The sequence below is a fragment of the Anomaloglossus baeobatrachus genome, chromosome 9 (assembly GCF_048569485.1).
Source record: "Anomaloglossus baeobatrachus isolate aAnoBae1 chromosome 9, aAnoBae1.hap1, whole genome shotgun sequence".
Taxonomy (NCBI): domain Eukaryota; kingdom Metazoa; phylum Chordata; class Amphibia; order Anura; family Aromobatidae; genus Anomaloglossus; species Anomaloglossus baeobatrachus.
In genome coordinates, this window is record NC_134361.1 from 175,280,019 (window position 1) to 175,300,567 (window position 20,549).

General features: G+C 40.6%; 1 protein-coding gene across 1 annotated transcript in view; it reads right to left on the reverse strand.

The window, feature by feature from the left end:
* Positions 1-20,549, reverse strand: part of NOX1 (NADPH oxidase 1) — a 68,073-nt gene that overhangs the window by 41,837 nt on the left and 5,687 nt on the right. Inside the window, exons 2-7 of the mRNA XM_075324908.1 lie at positions 19,089-19,175; positions 18,814-19,009; positions 18,463-18,536; positions 7,436-7,468; positions 7,073-7,183; positions 3,763-3,847 (exon numbers count right to left, since the gene is read on the reverse strand). Coding sequence (XP_075181023.1) covers positions 3,763-3,847; positions 7,073-7,183; positions 7,436-7,468; positions 18,463-18,536; positions 18,814-19,009; positions 19,089-19,175 — 586 coding nt within the window. The remainder of the gene's footprint in view (positions 1-3,762; positions 3,848-7,072; positions 7,184-7,435; positions 7,469-18,462; positions 18,537-18,813; positions 19,010-19,088; positions 19,176-20,549) is intronic.

Below are 20,549 nucleotides of genomic sequence, written 5' to 3' on the forward strand. Positions count from 1 at the left end.
CTCCAGCAGCGTCCACTCCTTGTGGATCTCCGCCAACTTTTTGAATGGCCTTTTTTTAACAATCCTATCAAGGATTCGGTTATCCCGGTTGCTTTTGCACCTTTTTCTACCACACTTTTTCTATCCACTCAACACTCCATTAATATGCTTGGATACAGCACTCTGTGAACAGCAAGCTTCTTTAGCAATGACCTTTTGTCGGTTACCCTCCTTGTGGAGTGTGTCAATGACTGCCTTCTGGACATATGTCGAGTCAGCAATCTTCCCCATGATTGTGTAGCCTACTGAACAAAACTAAGGAACCATTTTAACTGTTTAGGAAGCCTTTGCAGGTGTTTTCTGGTAATTATTTTAATTTTCTGAGATAATGACTTTTGGGTTTTTATTGGCTGTAAGCCATAATCATCAACATTAACAGAACTAAACTCGTGAAATAGATCCCTCTGTGTGTAATGACTAGTAATGACTATATAATATATAGGAATAGATCCCTGTGTGTAATGACTCTATATAATATGTGTTTCCCTTTTTGTATTGAATTATTGAAATAAATTAACTTTTTGATGATATTCTAATTTATTGAGATACACCTGTATGTTCACTTCAGCCTAAGGGAACAAAAGGTTTTGAACATCTTGAGGGAAAACAAACTACCTTCTACTGAAGACCAGATGGAGGAGCTAGTATCTGACATCTCTAGAACTACAAATAAAGAGAGAGCTGCACTCTGTAGTGTTAAGATACTGTATGTTAACAATGAATATAGGTATATGAACCTGCATTAGTGTTAAGAAAATAATATTAAAATTGAGATACTTTGCATAAAAAAGGCAGTTTTATGTGAGCCCAACAGCCAATGTCAAGACGTATCTCTAATGACCCTGTGTAGTCTAATGCTTCTCATTGGGTTAAATAAAACTCCAATTTATGGGTGGATAGGAACCGACTATTAAAGAATTAAAATCGCCTGAGGCTAATGAGAAGGAGTTCTCAATCAGAAGGCATGACCCCATAGACTATGTAAAAAGACTGATGGCATTTCCTAACACGCAAGTGTAAACAGGTGTATACTGAACATGACATGTATTATAACAAACAGAGAGTTACACTCTGAAATGCTAAGATATGTTAAAAGAGAGGCATTAGAGTAGACAAGGACCCAACATAAGTGATACGCCTTGACGTTGACTGTTGGGCTCACATAAAACTGGCCTTTTTTTATATGCTAAGTATCTCAATTCTTATATATAATTATACCAAAAAAGACCACACCATCAGCGCATCACTATAACGTTTGGAAATGTCATAATTTATAAAGCAATAGTAGTTTATACTATCAGCATAAAAAGTCACTAACTTGTAAATTTACTAAGAATAAAGAGTTATAAGCTTTATGTGTAAGTACAATTACAGTATAAGTTGTGTTATTATAACTAACCCTAGGGAATGCACAAAAAGAAAGGCGTGTGAGGTGAGAAATGTGTGGGTAGTGAATGCGAGTGCATGGAACTATGCAAAATATTCAAAGAAATGTGCACAAAAAATAACAAGAAAATAAGTGATGATACCATGTGGAGGGAAAACAGAAAATACAACAATCACTGGGGCAAAAATTCAATACCTGGTTAACCGGTTCAAGATCGGGCCATGACCAGGCATAATTTTTTTTGGTTTGGATTTTCAAAATTCTTTTTAGCTTTGATACGAGAGACCTGATTTATATGTTATATTCATACTTTCCACCTTTATTATTTTGGGAAGATATTGGGCTATAAGGGAAACCTGTCTGATTTAACAATTTTTAACCACAAAGGATAGTGAAATACATTTTAACATTAGTCCAGCCTTCCATAACAATTATTTTTATATATCAGACATGGGTTTTTTTAGGTGGGGTGGGGGGGGGGTTATTAAACAATTTGGAGTGGTAGCTGCTTTTTTAATTCACTCTTATTGTTTCCAATTTTCCATTCATTTATTTATTTATATATTTATTTCATTTTTATTATAAGGATATGAAAGATCCTTGTGAACATTTCAATGCTTTTTTTTTTTTTAAACGATTTCCCCTATAATTGGGGCTGGTATATTACCCCAGTTACAGGGGAAATTCAGCCTCTTGACTTCATAGCAGAACTGACTGGGTCTCCTAAAACCCAGCAGCTCCTGTTCCTTCCATGTACCTAGCGATCACATGATTCTCTGGCGAAATATATAACTTGATATAACTTGATTATGTTTCAATAATACTTGTTTGGTCTGCAAAAGATTGGCTAGGTCTAAGGTTATATAAAATATGAGTTAAAGCCAAGGCCTGCAATAGATTATGTAGAGTGTAATTCTGCATCCAAAGAATTCCTCATTGGATCTGGTGTTGGCGTCTACATGGATGAAGAGTAATGGGAGGATTTTAACCCCTAATCAGCTGGTACAGAGAGGTCTACAGTCTGGCATGTAAAAATGAAAATGTTCTTTCTGCCATATGTTGCTGATGATTACACTCAACTGATTTCTGTACATATAATGGTGGTCTAAGTGGGAACTTGCAAATAGTGCCAATTCAGCATAAGGAGACTTATTGGCCATGCAATGCTCATCTGTGAATTTATATAGGTAAATAGCCTCTTCAGAAGGAAGAGGTCTTGATCTCTGGAGCCACTTATTGGATGTAGCAATACTTAAAGTCAATAGCAACCCTTTAACAACCCTTGAGAGAAGCTAAACTAGAAACTCCATTTGCAGACAAATGTTTTGAGGTGTTGCCCCTCATCAGTGCAAACTTGCCTCTCATCTAGCCAAAACAGATGACCTGCTTTGAACTGTGGAGGGGAAACACCTCAAAACACATGTATGTAAAATAAGTTTCTGGTTTGGCTTCTTATCATGTCATGTTGTCATTAAAGAGGACCAACCACCAGGATTTTCCTATATAAACTAAAGCCAGGTCTATATTGGCACTATCATGCTGAGTCTATACATACCTTTAGTTGTGAGATTGGATGTATAGTTTCTGAAATACAGGCAAGTAAAGTTTGTGAAATGCACTGTTATTTGATTGATAGGTGCTGCAGAATATCTAATAGGTGGGTCGGGTTTTGCTAGTTATTCCTCCCCCCTGTCTGCCTTCCTGTCCTTCCTCCCCCTGTCCTTCCTCCCACTGTAATAACAGAGACAGGAGGAGGAAGAATAGGCAGCAGAGAGGGGCGGGAATAACTAGCAAAACCCAAGCCACCTATTAGATATTCTGTAGCTGCTATCAATCAAATAACAGTGCATTTCACAAACTTTACTTGCCTGTATTTCAGAATGTATACATCCGATCTCACAACTAAAGGTATGTATAGAATCAGCATGATAGCGCCAGTACAGCACTGGCTTTAATTTATATATGAAAATCCTGGTGGTTGGCCCTCTTTAAGGGGTCGATAATGACTTTTAGGATTGCTACATCCAATAAGTAACGACAGAAATCAAGACGTCTTCCTTCTGAGGAGGCAATTTGCATGGTGTACATTTAATGTCACTCCACCATACCATCAACAAGACATTTTTTAAGGCCTGGTCAGCGCCTTTTGTGGTTTACACCCAAGTAATTTCTTTCTCCTTCACATTCTAGAACTTTTCAAGACTTTTATGTACCCGAATTACAAGGTGGTTCCTATCTTGGGATACTTATAGGACAATTTTTAACAATTGACTGTGAAAGGGTAATTTTTTCTAAGGAAACATATAATGAAAATTACAAAAAGACTAAAATGTTACCTGTCATTAAGGCAATTGTATAACCCAAGAGCTTGTGAAAGGTCAGATTGTGATCAAGCTGTTTCCTCACTGAGCGTCGACAACACTAGAAGAAAACATATTTATGTATGTGAGAAATATTTTCTATATATACCAATTATGTGTTTAATCAGGACAGAATTGCGGAACTAAAATTAGATATTCTTAATCACCGTGTTCTGGCCACTAACCCCGGATTGATTAAATAGAGGCTTTTTGGTAGTGTCTTGGTTTCTTCCATGGACTGATGCACTTACTGTGATACTATTAGATTGGACTCATCTGTTGCGGTCTATAGGTTTTTTTTTTTGCAAAAATTATTTGGGAATCAATAATTATAGTAATGATTTAATTATATAAATATTGTAATTGCTCTGCTACATATAAGGTGCAGTAATTGGGCAGATGGGACAGAAACAGAACCGGGAGTGGCAGCAGGATGGGGAGTTTGCGTAGGCTGGGAATTTGTGGGGAGGGCACTGGAAATGGGGTATAGATTCGGGAGAGAATGCTTTGATCACAGTTGCCTGATATGTACCCAACAGAAAAGGTGGTTGCAGTATACAAACCCAAGAACATTAGTGAATTTATAGTCACTGTAAATGAGGAATGGGCTTAGAGTCTGCCAGAAGTTGGTGTCTGGCTAGGCATCACTTTCAGAGCAGATCATATCTGCTAAAGATGCTCTATTAAGTACTAAAGATTCTTGTCATAAAGGGGTTGAATAACTCTGTAGTCAGTAAAATTGACATTTTTAGGTGGAGTGAAAAACTACATGTTGTCATGATCCAGGACCGGTATTCCCCGCTCCAGAGTTTCCCAGACTCGGCCTGGTCATGTCAGGGGTTAACTCCCATCAGCCTCGTTCCAGTTTCAGGAGACACTATATCTGGGCGCTGCACCAGCATTCCAGCGCTGGTTATAGTTTTGCTCTGCAGCCTGTGACTGGCTCTGGTGAGAGTTCCTGTTTTATCTGACTCCTTGTTACCTTGCCCTGACCTGTACCCTCCCCCGTTTGTCCATCTGTCCCAGTCCCTGACTTTCCTCTCCTGTCATTTGTTTAATCATCCTGGTTCATCCTCCTTCCCATGTTTGTGTCCCCTCCGGTCTTGTCTTCTGTTCCCTGTGCCCTTTGTGTTTCCCTCTGCAAACCTGATCTCCCGGCATCCGAACTCGGTTCTGTTTTCTGACCTGATCTTGATCCTTCCTCTGCAGTGACTTGACTTCCTGGCTTTACCCTGACTGCTTGACTACTCTATTGCCCCCTGGTGGTTCCCCTGCGAACTGCCTGGTAAAGTTACTCTGCTGTACTTCAGCCGCCTTTCTGTTAGTGTTAATTTGACTCTCCTTCACTACTCTGTAGCCACCTAGTAGGGATTACGCAGTACTACTTCTTACCAGCCCTTTGTACAGCGTGACACATGTTAGTTTAGTTGCAACACATATTTTATATTGTTATTGTTTTATTGGTTTATTGCAAACAGCAGAAAGTTAACACAATTTGCTAATAAATCAAATTTACAATAGCTGATAAAAAAAAAATTAAGATTGTGTTACGAGATGGACAGGGGCCCCTAGGCTGGCCCTTAGACTTGAGACCCTGCACTGTCCCTTATCTTAGAGATAGGCTTGATGGTAACCATGTCTGAGCCCCCAGTATGACCCTGACTCCTGTCCGAGCCCTGATCTTACTCCCCCTCTCCCCCACCCTTGGGCAGGCAGGCCGGAAAACACAACAACAAAAACCCACAAAATGACACGGACAAGGGAATGGGATCTTGTACACACTGCACTCAAAACACACAGGGGAGACAATATGTGTACCGGGCAACAATGAAAAAGGGAAGAAAGTAACGCACAACAGGGGAATGTTCACACCACTCAAAATCGCAACACAGATTATCATAAACAGGATAACCACCAAGACCGAGATTGCTTATGCTGAAGCTATCATCGGTGCATAATGGCAGAAAGCCGTGCCTTAAATGGGAAGGAGACAGCTGCACGTGACAATTAGCAACCTGAGCTCTTAGTTCCTGCTCACAAGTCTGCAGGAATTAACTCCTGCAGAGCTGGAGACCAGTGAACCTAAATCAGCCGATGCTCAGCTCTGGCTGAACATTTCAGAAGCCTCAAGTTGCTTGTCAGACTATGTGGTGTGAACGGAGTCTGACGACGCCATGCCACCAGGTGAGTGCAAAGACGAACATTGCATGACAGATTGCAACTGTACATCCTACTTGTAATGAATGTGATACCTATTTATCTGTTTAAAGAAGACCTGTCACTCACTCCCAAAAAATTGAATTACATACTTTGTAAAAATCCCCGAGCTTCCCTGATTCTGCTGCTCTTTTCCGTTTTGTGCTGCGTCGCTCTATTGCAGAAATATTCACATTTGTTGGTTTAGAGAGCAGTATGTGGAATCTCTGTTTGTAGCACAACTGGGTGTGTTCCTCAGAGTCTATTCTGGAAGAGTGCACTTTCACTCCTCTCTCCCAGGCTCTCCAATCACAGCTCGGCAGCATCTGAGACTGAGGGGCTACTAGAAAACCTGCTGAGTTGTGATTGATAGCCTGATGGAGGTAGATGTGAAAGCACATGCCCCAGAGAAGACTCAGAAGGAATGCCCAGTGGAGTGCAAGGAGAGATTTCACATACTGCGCTGTAGAAGAAGCAAATATAAATATCTCTGCAATGGAGTGACGCAGAGTAAAACAAAAAAAAGCGCCAGAATCAGGGGAGCACAGGGATTTTTACATGTTATTAACATAAACATTTTGAGCTCATGACAGGTCCCATATAAGTAAATTATAAGGTTTACTTCCTACTCTATTCACCCTCTATCTGTTAAAGGAAATTCGAAATAAACTTTTTTTCTGTAAACCTCCCATCTACCCAAAATATATTATTATAGACTATTGTTCTAACAAGTTTTCCCTTGAGAATTTTTCCATTCCCTTTCTTTTTATTTTTTATCCGTTTTGTACTATACAGTAAATGTCAGCCTGGTAAATATGATATCCAATCTTATATGTTATCATGCTATTTGAGATATGATCTACTGTTTCTGAGCTTTGTCCCTCTCTGTACTAAGTTGCTTTCTTCTGGTATATAAAATAGGTCACCAACTAATCTTCACCTCACCTATGTTTGTGTATATATATATGCATATATATATATACATATATGCATATATATATATACATATATATATATATATATATATATATATATATATATATATATATATATATATATAGTACTTAATAAAAATGGCAGTGGCACTTACTGAACAGGTTCCACGTAAAAAGGACAGAAGGTTTCGACAGACAGGTAACAAAATTAGCAAACAGTTAAAATTGAGACAAGCAGCAGATCCTCGGGCCCAGGCAAGTGCAGGCTGAAAAGAAACAGAAAAAATTGACGTTCAGTTTAAACAGATACCTTCAGTTTAGGTGAATACTAAAAAGTGGACATCAAAAAGCCTATGGTCCTAATTCATCATTGGGGGTTTTTTCTGCTAGTTCTCTAGTTATTCACTTTGTATTTGTCCAGTATTTTCTATATGTTTTGTGCCACTTTTTTAGTTGTCTTTGTTTAAATCTTTTTTTTCCCATGATAACTTTGCTTATCAATGTTTTAGACATATTACTTGTTCTTCAAATCCATGTAAGGTTATGTCAAACTTCAAATACACAGAATGCGAAAATTAAAAGCTTGGTCAAAGTGGTGGACCAACCTACTTACAGTCCCCACATAGTCCTCCATACAGAATCATGGAATAATGGGCCCCACATAGGCCTCCATATAGAATAATGTGCCTCACATAGCCCTCCATACAGAATAATGCACCCCATATAGTCCTCCATATAGAATAATGGGGCCCACATAGCCCTCCATATAGAATAAAGCGCCCCACATAGCCCTCCATACCGAATAATGGGCTTCACATAGCCCTCCATACAGAATAATGCACCCCATATAGTCCTCCATATAGAATAATGGGGCCCACATAGTCCTCCATATAGAATAAAGCGCCCCACATAGCCCTCCATACCGAATAATGGGCTTCACATAGTCCTCCATACAGAATAATGTGCCCCATATAGCCCTCCATACAGAATAATTGGTCCCACATGGCCCTTCATATAGAGTTATGGGACCCACGTAGCCCTCCATACAGAATAATGGGCCCCACATAGTCCTCCATACAGAATAATAGGCCCCACATAGTCCTCCATACAGAATAATAGGCCCCACATAGCCCTATATACAGAATAATAGGCCCCCACATAGCCCTACATACAGAATGATAGGCCCCACATAGTCCTCTATAAAGAATTATGGGCCCCACATAGCCCTCCATACAGAAAAATGGGTCACACATTGTCCTAAATACAGAATAATGGGCCCTCCAAAGTCCTCCATACAGAATAATGGGCCACACATTGTCCTACATACAGAATAATGAGCCCCTATAGTGCTCCATACGGAATAATGGACCCCCATAGTCATCCATGCAGAGTACTGGGCCGCCCATAGTCCTTCATTCAGAATAATGGGCCCCACATAGTCTTCCATACAGAATAATGGGCCCCACATAGCCCTCCATATATAATAAGGGGCCCCCCATAGCCCTCCATCCAGAATAATGGGCCCCACATAGTCCTCCATACAGAATAATGGGCCCCACATAGTCCTCCATACAGAATAATGGGCCTCACATAGCCCTCCATACACAATAATGGGCCCCACATAGTCCTCCAAACAGAATAATGAGCCCTACATAGCCCTCCATACAGAATAATGGACCCCACATAGTCCTCCATACAGAATAATGGGCCTCACATAGCCCTCCATACAGAATAATGGGCCTCACATAGCCCTCCATACAGAATAATGGGCCCCACATAGCCCTCCATACAGAATGATGGACCCCACATAGTCCTCCAGACAGAATAATGGGCCTCACATAGCCCTCCATACAGAATAATGGACCCCACATAGCCCTCCATACAGAATAATGGGCCTCACATAGCCCTCCATACAGAATAATGGGCCCCACATAGCCCTCCATACAGAATAATGGGCCTCACATAGCCCTCCATACAGAATAATGGGCCCCACATAGCCCTCCATACAGAATAATGGGCCCCACATAGCCCTCCATACAGAATAATGGGCCTCACATAGTCCTCCATACAGAATAATGGGCCCCACATAGTCCTCCATACAGAATAATGGGCCTCACATAGCCCTCCATACAGAATAATGGGCTCCACATAGCCCTCCATACAGAATAATGGGCCCCACATAGCCCTCCATACAGAATAATGGGCCTCACATAGCCCTCCATACAGAATAATGGGCTCCACATAGCCCTCCATACAGAATAATGGGCCCCACATAGCCCTCCATACAGAATAATGGGCCTCACATAGCCCTCCATACAGAATAATGGGCCTCACATAGCCCTCCATACAGAATAATGGACCCCACATAGCCCTCCATACAGAATAATGGGCCTCCCATAGCCCTCCATACAGAATAATGGGTCGCACATAGTCCTCCATACAGAATAATGGGTCCCACATAGCCCTCCATACAGAATAATGGGCCCCACATAGTCCTCCATACAGAATAATGGGTCCCACATAGTCCTCCATACAGAATAATGGGCCCCACATAGCCCTCCATACAGAATAATGGACCTCACATAGCCCTCCATACAGAATAATGGACCCCATTTATCCCCCATGGAGTCACCAGAGTACAATATATACAGTAGGTTATATACAATATTTCTGTAATACACACAGTATTGGTGAATACTTACTCCCAGTATTTCTCTCGTATATGCATATTGTTTCTGATTTTGAAAAAACATAAAGTAATAAATAAATAGGAAAATGTTTAGTCCAAGCCAGGCAATCTGCAAGAAATCAAAAAAAGTTTTTAGAGGAAGGTGAAGAGTTAAACTATGGATGAAACAGCATGAAATCCCTAGAGTAAAAAAGAAGCAAAAACAGAACAAAAAAAACAAAAGCCAAAAATAAAACACACATTTTAATAAAAATAATTAATTGATTATCCAAAAAAAGGTAGAACAGAAATATACTGTACCTGTCATATTCCCAATTACAAATCTATACTGATATTTTTAAACATAAATTGTGTAATTTTAAACCAGCGCTGGAGATAACGGTCAGATAGCTTATGCCCAAAATACTAACTGTGCAAGAAAAACGACAACAGCAAAACATGAGTGGAATACTTGATAGAAATAATTTCAGTGAGTAACACTAATTATTGTAATGATTACAGGTATATGTTGTAAGGAAGCCAATCACTTCTGCTCCCCTCATTTTTAGGCTGGAGGAAATCTTCTACCTATGCCAACTATAGTTTATGCTGTGTTGGTCTGGGACTTGTGGTGTCCGAGACTTGCTGTGGAAAGAGTTACTTTGTTCTTGATGTTGTTGTGGAGTTTTCCCATTGTCTTGTTGTTTCCTTCCTGCTCTTGTTTTCCTCCAAATCTCTTGTTGTTTTATTCCTCTGTGTGTAAGTGCTGTGTGACAGAGTTTTGGTTTCCCGTTTGTCCATTCCTGTGGCTTAAATCACACTACTATCCAGTTCCTCCCTGTGGGAAGGGGTGGGTGTATAAGAGTAAGGCTGGTCAGGAGCAGGGCCAGGAAGGAGACTCAGACATCCCCACCACTCAGTGTATCACTGAGTATAGGGATAACACATGGCCTACCTAGTCCGATGGTCAGCTTAGGGGACTCGGTTTCTCGCTATCCCCACAGTCACAGGTGACATAACACCTTTCTGACTTTAATATATACCAATACTTCCTATATCAGGTCTGCATATATAGAGCAGGCTCAAGAGCTGAGCCCGCACAATATAAGGCAGATGAAGTAATAGCATAGTCATAAAAAATCTGATCTATATACACATAAAATGTCTACTTTTCGATATCCCCAAAATTTTCTGCAACTTCAGAAAGTGCAGTAATAGGGGCAAATAGGGCAGAACATCAACAGTCTCAGAATTGGGGGTTGCAGCTAGATAGGGAGTTTGACGGTGGTGGAAATGTGAGAAGTCAAATGTTTCTGTGATGTAAACTCTGCAGATGAATCAACTGGAAGAAGTCATCATGGAGGTCTTGGAAAGACTGAAAAAGTGAACGTCAATATCTATAAATATACTGTAATCCCATATATATAAAACAATGGCTCAGCTGAGTTCACCATCGGAATGGCACCTGGATGGAATCACAGTCCTCGTATGGAGCTGCCATTTTGTGGGACAAGAACCAATGAGAAAGGAGAATCTCCAACGTTGGAAGGACAGGATGGTTCACCCTTGACTAAGGCTTGTAGCCGAAACGCGTAGGTTTAGCTTCTTTTCCATGCTATGGTATACATTTTGGACTCGTTTTAATATTAATTAACAGATGTCAAGTTTTAATTAACCTCTATGTCCAGTCCTTCCATAGCTGGAGATTCTCCTTCCTCATTGTAATCCCTTATACGGCCTGCAAAACTGGTATCTACCAGTACTTCCACCATATGCTGGTAATATTAGTCATGGCCATTGTCTTCTGTATATTATTTGGTAACAGCATGTGCCTCTGTCATTGTTCACATGTATTGGAGCCCACTCATGTGTTACCCCATAACCTCCTGTCCACTCCACTAGCCATGCAGAACACTTGACGATGTGTATATTCGATATCAATACAACATTTGAACTAGAACTTCTTAGTATTTTCTTAGAACCTTACACTTGCAGTTTTGTATACCGAAGGCTTATTCTGCACATTATAGTAAAACTTGTTTGGTAACATATTTTTTCACCATGGGTCTGTACAAAATAAGAAACAATTTAATTTGTAAGTGATCTTGATGTTAGAATTTAATAAGAAGACAAACCAAAGGTTCCCGTAGCTGTAGATAGTGGATGTCCGATAGCTATCCGTGTTGACTCTTTTTGGTAAGAGCGTACATGATGACTTGACTGAGTATGCATGGGTTTTAAAGGGAAAAGTGAAGCAATGGGCATTAAACCTCTATTTATATAGGAGTTTTGTATCTCAATTTTCAAGTTTGGTGAAGATCCGAACTGTCAGAGCCGCAACGTTCATACATTTATCACCTATCTTGTGTATTTAGTAGGAAATCCCTTTGTAATGGGAATTGGACCTTAAATGATGAATCCACCAGCTTAACATCAGCGTATGGAGGTCTCCTGATTTTCCCCCAATGTCATCAATCATTGAATTACAAAAAAATTAACATTCTGTTCCTCCAGCACCTGCCTGCGTCCATGAGTTTTCAGGAGAAGTTGGATGAAGAACCATTTGGCCATTGAGAGTCTGTATTCAAGAGGAGTTGGATGAAGAACCATTTGGCCAACGAGAGTCTGTATTCAAGAGGAGTTGGATGAAGAACCATTTGGCCAACGAGACTCTGTTGAGTAGGGCCAGCTCTAATGGTACAGCCAGGTCATGGATAAATTGATGCATAAGCAAGGATGGTTCACCTTAGGGAGATCAACATCCAACAACGCGGAGACACCATTACATGTTTCTCAACGCAGTGATTCTAGAGCAATGCCCCCTGGGAAATATTCAAAACAAGAAAGCCTGAGGAAACACCATCACATGTTTCTCAACGCTGGCAGGAAACTAGCCAGGTCTTTCACCGGAAAGGAACAACCATGGGAAGGGCAGTCTCCAGTCAAGGAGACCACCTATGCCAAACATGGTATCCATCCACAGACAGCTGTTTCGGGGTATTTGCCCCTCATCAATGTGGAGTAGGAAACTGGCTAGTGAGAGAAATGCCTAGTAGAAGACTACATAAGCAAGGATGGTTGACCTTAGGGAGATCAACATCCAACACCATGGAGACACCATCACGTGTTTCTCAACGCAGTGATTCTAGAGCAATGCCCCCTGGGAAATATTCAAAACAAGAAAGCCTGCGGAGACACCATCACATGTTTCTCAACGTTGGCAGGAAACTAGCCAGGTCTTTCACCGGGAAGGAACAATTACAGGAAGGGCAGTCTCCAGTCAAGGAGACCACCTATGCCAAACATGGTATCCATCCACAGACAGCTGTTTCGGGGTATTTGCCCCTCATCAGTGTGGAGTAGGTAACTGGCTAGTGGGAGCAATGCCTAGTAGAAGACTACATAAGCAAGGATGGTTGACCTTAGGGAGATCAACATCCAACACCACAAAGACACCATCACATATTTCTCAATGCAGTGATTCTAGAGCAATGCCCCCTGGGAAATATTCAAAATGGATAAATTGATGGGTACAGCTGTGCTCAAAAGTTTACCTACCCTGGTAGGTTTTTTTGCTTTCTTGGCCTTTTTTCAAAGAATATGAATGATAACACAAAATCTTTTTTCCACTCATGGTTACTGGTTGAGTGAAACTGCTGTGTTTTCTCTTTTTAAATCATAATGACAACCAAAAACCATCCAAGTGACCCTGATCAAAAGTTAACATACCCTGGTGATTTTGGCCTGATACCATGCACAAAATTTGACACAAATGAGTTTAAATGGCTAATAAAGGTAAGATCCTCACCTCTAACCTGTTTGCTTGTAATCAGTGTGTGTGCATAAAAGCTGAGTGAGTTTCTTGGATCCAAACAGACTCTTGCATCTTTCATCCAGCCACTGACATTTCTGGATTGTGACTCATGGGGAAAGCAAAATAATTATCAATGGATGTACGGGAAAAGATAGTTGAAGTGTATAAAACAGGAAAGGGATACAAAAAGGGTAGACAAAAAAATTACGACCACAACTGCCAGGAAAATTGTTCAGGATACAAAGAAAAACCCACAAATAACATCAGCTGAAATACAGGACTCACTGAAAACTAGCGGTGTGGCTGTTTCAAGATGCACAATAAGGAGGAACGTGAAGAAAAATGGGCTGCATAGTTGAGTCACAAGAAGAAAGCCATTACTGCTAAAATGCCTCAAAGTATCTCACCTACAATACACCAAACAGCACAGAAACAAGCCTCAAAACCTCTGGAACAAGGTAATTTGGGGTGATGAGACCAAAATTGAACTTTTTGGCCACAACCATAAACGTTACATTTGTAAAGGTGTCAACAAGGCCTATGATGAAAGGAACACCAGTCCTACTGTAGAGCACAGAGGTGGATTGCTGATGATGTGGGGATGTGTGAGCTACAAAGGCACAGGAATCTTGGTCAAAGTTGAAGGAAAAATGAATGCAGCATGTTATCAGCAAACACTGGAGGCAAATTTGCTGCGCATGGAACGTACTTGGATGTTCCAACATAACAACAATCCAAAACACAAGGCCAAGTCAACCTGTCATTGGCTACAGCAGAACAAAGTGAAGGTTCTGGAGTGGCCATCTCAGTCTCCTGACCTCAATATTATTGAGCCACTGTGGGGAGAACTCAAGTGGGCAGTTCATGCAAGAAAACCCAGGAATTTACAATAACTGGAGGCTTTTTGCCAAGAAGAATGGGCAGCTTTACCACCTGAGAAAATAAAGAGCCTCATCCCCAACTACCACAAATCAAGCTGTCATTGATGTAAGAGGGGGCAATACACGATATTAAAATCTGGGGTATGTGAACTATTGATCAGGGTCATTTGGATGTTGTTGGTTGTTATTATGAAGCAAAAAATCTTCCCGGGTGTGTAAACTTTTGAGCACAACTGTTTATCTATTCATCAATTTCAAACATCCCATACATTAAAAGTTTTGTTTCAAAACAAATAGCTCTTTCAATATCTCAGCTGATCGGTGAACCTTAGTTCTGGTTTTTCATACGCTCAGCAAACAGCTGATTTTATCAGAGGAAGATGTAATTGTCTATGAATATATTCTGCAATGACGCTACAGGAAGGGTGTAGTATAAGGGTATGTGTCCACATTCAGGGTTTTTTATGCAGCAATGGATCATAAACAGTAGAAATCTCTAAAAATAGCCTAAAAAACATGAAGGAGGCTTCAAACTCGTACATTTTTGGAAGAAATAGCTCATTTCTCTCCATCAGTTCTATCTGTCAATCACAGGCAGGTGGTGACATGAGGGAAAAGCGACCATCTGACTATATCAAACTCTTCTCATTATTATTGGTATATTGTATAGCGTTTCTTGGAGATTGAAAATTAAAGTAAAAGCCAAAATCATTACCATTCATACTAAGCCTCTTTATAGCTATCACATTGTATCTTCAGTGTTTCATGGAGCGGCCGGAGATCACAACTTAATACAAGTCTATGAGAGCCACGTTCTGCCCTCGTTTTGGCTCAAATAGACTTGTATTGGGAGCATGTGATGTAATTTCTGGCTTCTTGTGTCAGAAGTTGCTGTCACAAGATGGCGCCAAGGGACTAGAGTGGCGTTGGTAGAAGAAGAAGACGGCGGAGTGGAAGTATATGACAAGGGGCAGAGGGCTTAGATTAAAAGTACCACTCCAACAGGAAAAAAACCCAAACCAAAACCCTGGAGTGGTGCTTTAAATATACGTTCCCTCCGCCTACTCTTATACTACCTGCTGCCATCTTCAAATTCTTCTACCACCATTTCTGTTGGTTTCCAGCACTTTGTGACCTACCAGTGTTGCATGGAGGCGCCGGAGGTCACAACTCAATACAAGTCTATGAGAGCCTCGTTCTGGCTCTCATAGACTTGTATTGGGAACTTGTGATGTAATTTCTGGCTTCCGGTGTCAGCAGTTGTGGTCACAAGATGGTGCCGTGGGACTGGAATGACGTTGGTAATAGGTGAAGACAGCGGAGTGTGAGTATATGACAGGGGGCAGTGGGCTAAGATTAAAAGTATCACTCCAGCAGTGGAAAAAAAACACAAAAAACGCTGGAGTGGTGCTTTAAGGGTCAATAGATAAAAATGTTCAGTCTACTTGCTTCAAAGAAAAAAGGATGAGAACTAGCATGGGACCTGAGAAAAAAAATCTTTCCATTTCTAGCAGAAGGTAACACACACAAATGAGTGAATCCAACCTTACATTGTGCCCACCTAAAGAATTGTTTTGGGGGTTCTTCACCTTTTGGGAAAGTTTAGTTTAATAACTTAAATGCATGAAGTGTAGGCTAAAAATAATTTTTGTATCTGGGTTTCATTGAAGATTTTGCACCGTTTTCTGCCTAGCGCCGCTGTACTACATTGTCTATTGCTGGCAGCAGATTGAGTTAAAGATAATGTGGCCAAAACCGTTATTTTCACAGATAAGTTGGGGGGGTCATAATTTTGTGGCACTTACTATTATATTCGTGTGACTGTTTCTCCTCTTGCACTTTCCTTACAGACAGTACAGATCTCCAGTCTATACAATGGCTGCTGGTGGAGGAGAAGTGACCAGACCTCTTCATTAGGGTTTGGTTCCACTTGCGTTTTGCAGGGACGAGTACAATCCGATAAAACATTGGACTGCTCTCACTCTAATGCAAAACTATGGGGCAGTGTCCATATGCGATTGATTTCTGCGATTGATTGATATCGGCATGAGAAAGGAATCGCAGCATGCAGCAAGTCTTGGCTCACGCACCCCCATACAAGTCTATGGGAGCGTGTGAAATATTGCACTGCACGAGGATGTCGTCAGACCACAGTGCAATGTGCGTAGGGATAGGCCAGGGAGGAGATGGGAGAAAGTGCTCCCTGCCTCTCCTCCGCAGATGTGATCCGATCACAAGATCGCATGACTCTCGGCTGATGCTCGCAGCAGAGGGTCATTAACATATCACTTCCAATGCTCTTGCATCAGAAGCTATGCGCAAATGGAACCAAGGCCTTAGAAAGATGGAGAGATCTGGTCTCTGCTCTTCCACCAGCAGCCATTATATGGACTGGAGATCTGTGCTGTCTGTGAGGAAAGAGTAGGAGGAGAACCAGCCATACCAATATAATAGTAAGTACTGCAAAATCATGTACCGACACACCTGAGAAAATAAAGGTAATGTGGCCAATCACGTTAACTCATTCTGCTGCCCGTAATAGACAGTGCAAAACAGCGGCTATAAGAGGCAAATGGTGCAAAATTTTTAATGATACCCAATTTCAAAAAATGATTTTTAGCCCCAATTGCATGCATTTAATGCTTTCACGACCTTGGACATACTGATACGTCCAAGGTTGTGTCCCTCCCTTTGATCTAATCACTTGACGTGCAGCTAACAGGCAGGTGTGGATCAGAGATCCACCCGTGCCTGTTAATCATCCTGTCAATCTTTGAGAGCGGGATTTAACGTGCGCCAGCAGGGAGCACATCACCCCCCGCTCCCATCAGTGGGCCCGAGATGTGATTACGGGGGCCCGATAGGTTGTCATGACAGCCGGGGGTCAGTTGATGACCCATGTGTCTGTCATGATGAAGTTCCTGTGAGTATCGGCATTCACAGGAGATCAGTATTTATGCTGTGCTGAAGCATTGCTCTGACCAGCAGAAGCGATTGCACAGTGTCAGCTTCAAATCCGTAAGAAGACTAGTAAAATCAATAAAAGGTTTTAAAAAAAGTTTTAAAAAATCTGGAAAAAAAACCACAAGTTCAAATCACCCCCCATTTTGTGCCACTGAAATTAAAACAATTAAAAAATAAATAAAAATACACATATTTGGTATTGCCGGGTTCAGAAATGCTCGATCTATCAAAATATAAAATTAATGTTCCGATCGGTAAAGGGTGTAACAAAAAAATATCAAAGATAGAATTACATTTTTTTTTGGTCCAACTTTGCAATAAAATACAATAAGAGGCGATCAAAACATCGTATCTATACAAAAATGATATAATGAAAACCTCAACTTAGGACACAAAATATAAGCCATCACTGAGCCATAGATCCCAAAAAATGAGAACGCTACAGGTCTCGGAAAATGGCGACAAAAGCGCAAACTTTTTTTTACAAATTTCTGATTTTTTTTGCCACTTAAATATTCAAAAACTACTATACATGTTTGATATCGATGAACTTGGGAATCATATTACCACGTCAGTTTTACCATATAGTGAACACAGTGAATTAAAACGCCAAAAAACTAATGAAAGTGCACTTTTTTTTGCCATTTCATCGCATTTGGAATTTTTTTTCCTGTTTTCCAATACGATATGGGGCAGAATGAATAGTGTGATTCAAAAGTACAACTCGTCTCACAAAAAACAAACCCTTATATGGCTATATTGACGGGAAAATAAAAAAGATATGGGTCTTGGAATAAAGGGTGGGAAAAAAATCGAAAACGAAAAATGGAAAAATGGAAAATCGCTGGGTGGGGAAGAAAAGAAACTATTCACAAAAGTGGAAAATACTTTAAGAAGAGCTATTTTAAAATCTTTAGACTCTGGATACAAAACAAAGAAATACTTACGGTAATTTGTACTTTTTACTCAAATATATATATATATATATATATATATATATATATATATATACATACACTGTGTGTGTGTGTGTGTGTGTGTATATATATATGTATATATATATATATATATATTTATATATATATATATTATATTATATATATATATTATGTATATATATATATATATATTTGATTTCAAGAACTCAGCTTAATAAATCATACGTGCAGCTTTTTTTTTATGTATTTCCGTCCTGGATTTTATTGTCACTTTATGCACCTGAACCATAGTCATGGTTGTCAGTACTGCGGTATACTCTATATTTACAGTATACGGTATATTTTCAACTTTTTCTGTAATATAAAACATTTAAGAAATGTAGAGCTTTGATAAGCGTGAACTAATTAACCCCCATTTCATAAACTTCCAGTTAATGGTTTACAATAACAACCGAACTATAAAAACATTCTATTTGGAATGTATTGTAATTTTAAAAATAAACTAAAACAAAACATTTTGCGTTATTGTCACTACCACAAAAAAAATGGTATTTTCAAGAAGACAAGTTACAGATTTCTTCATCAAGTAACATAAATTCACATAAGAATCAATTAAATAAAAATGTCTTACCAGAACTACGGCGGAGAACCAGTGATTTGCCACCCAGTTTCCCATTTTTCTTTAGTGTGTTTTTTGCCTTCTTCACTGTCCTACCCTTTCTTCTCCTCAGCCTGAACACAGAATACCCGTGTTTGTCTTGCTCGCTCTTTATTGAGCATGTTGTATTATTAGTCACTCCTTTGTAACAGGTAAATTCCCGGTGTATCTCAGAGGAATGAGGAAACAATCAAATTAAATTTGTTTCCTCCCAGTATTGCGTGACTCTGACATTCCCAAAGCCCAACCTTTCCTCGTTTCATAGTATGAGAAAAGATTTGGGTCTTCAGCACAAAAGATTCAACATTGGAAAATATAAGATCTTTTATGTTTTTCTGCAGGACAAGAGAAAGCGAGCACAGATTTCTTAAAAATACCATGAGCACAAAACGACTGTTCAAACCAAGCACATTCCGTTCTAGAGGACATACGGCAGCCCTAATAAAATTATACATTCAGAGTCCAAATCTGTTTTTGTGTTTGCCAGAAATCGTTCTTTAGGGATGTGCAAAACGGGCACCCGAGATTGAGCAGTGAATTGTACCTTCCCCTCTACTACTTTTCCGTATATATCTCCACCCTCCTGTCATGCTGTGTTCGGCTTTGCACTCGCTGGGTATCAAGGCGGCATCAGACTCTGCTCACACCGCAGAGTCTGACAAGCACCCTGAGATCTCATAGTTACACAGCCTGTCACAGGCATCAGCTGTGTTCTGCTTCACTGCTCTCCTGCACAGCAGGAGTTAATTCCTGCTGGCTTGTGAATGGTTGCCAGGAGCTCAGGCTACTAATGACCATTCACAGCCGCCTTCACCCTTTATAAAGTTCTAAATCCTGTTACTGGGTGCCAGATATAGCTTCAACGTTGCTCCTGCGTTTCGGTCCTTATTGTTGTGATCCAGAGCTTGGTGACCTATTGTGTGCTGAGGACATATCTCCGTTGTTAGTTTATTTCCTACCTGTTTTAATTTGTTCCTGGGTTCGTATTGCCTCTCCCTTGTGTCTGGTTGCAGTGTGCATGAGTCTTGGTTCTTCTCCCTGTCTGTGCTATTTGTGGGGTTTCCTTCTCCAGTCCCAGCTCTCTCCTGGGGTAGGGGAGATGGAGTGTAAGATCAGGGAACAAACAAGAGTTAGGGACACCCTGGGGACCTAGACCTAGCTACCATCAAACATATCTCTGAGATAAGGGACAGCTTATGGTCCCTAGTTTGAGGGTCAGCTTAGAGGATCACCTTATGTTACCCTGATTCCCCGTAACAGCTCCTCTTCCTTCATTGATAGATTTGGCTTTCCAGGATCCAGAGGAGAGCAATAAACTGCTTGGCCATGCCTAGGGTGCACTAAACACCCTATTAGCATATAAATATTTGTGGAAAACCTAACAATGAATTTGGAAACTAAAGTTGATGATTTTTATTTGGGCTATGTCAGTGCTTGGTTTGAACAGACATTTTGCGCTGACTTAAGGTACCGTCACACTAAGCGACGCTCCAGCGATCCCACCAGCAACCTGACCTGGCAGGGATCGCTGGAGCGTCGCTACACAGGTTGCTGGTGAGTTGTCAAACAGGCAGATCTCACCAGCAACCAGTGACCAGCCCCCAGCCAGCAGCGACGCGTGGAAGCGATGCTGCGCTTGGTAACTAAGGTAAATATCGGGTAACCAACCCGATATTTACCTTGGTTACCAGTGCACACCGCTTAGTGCT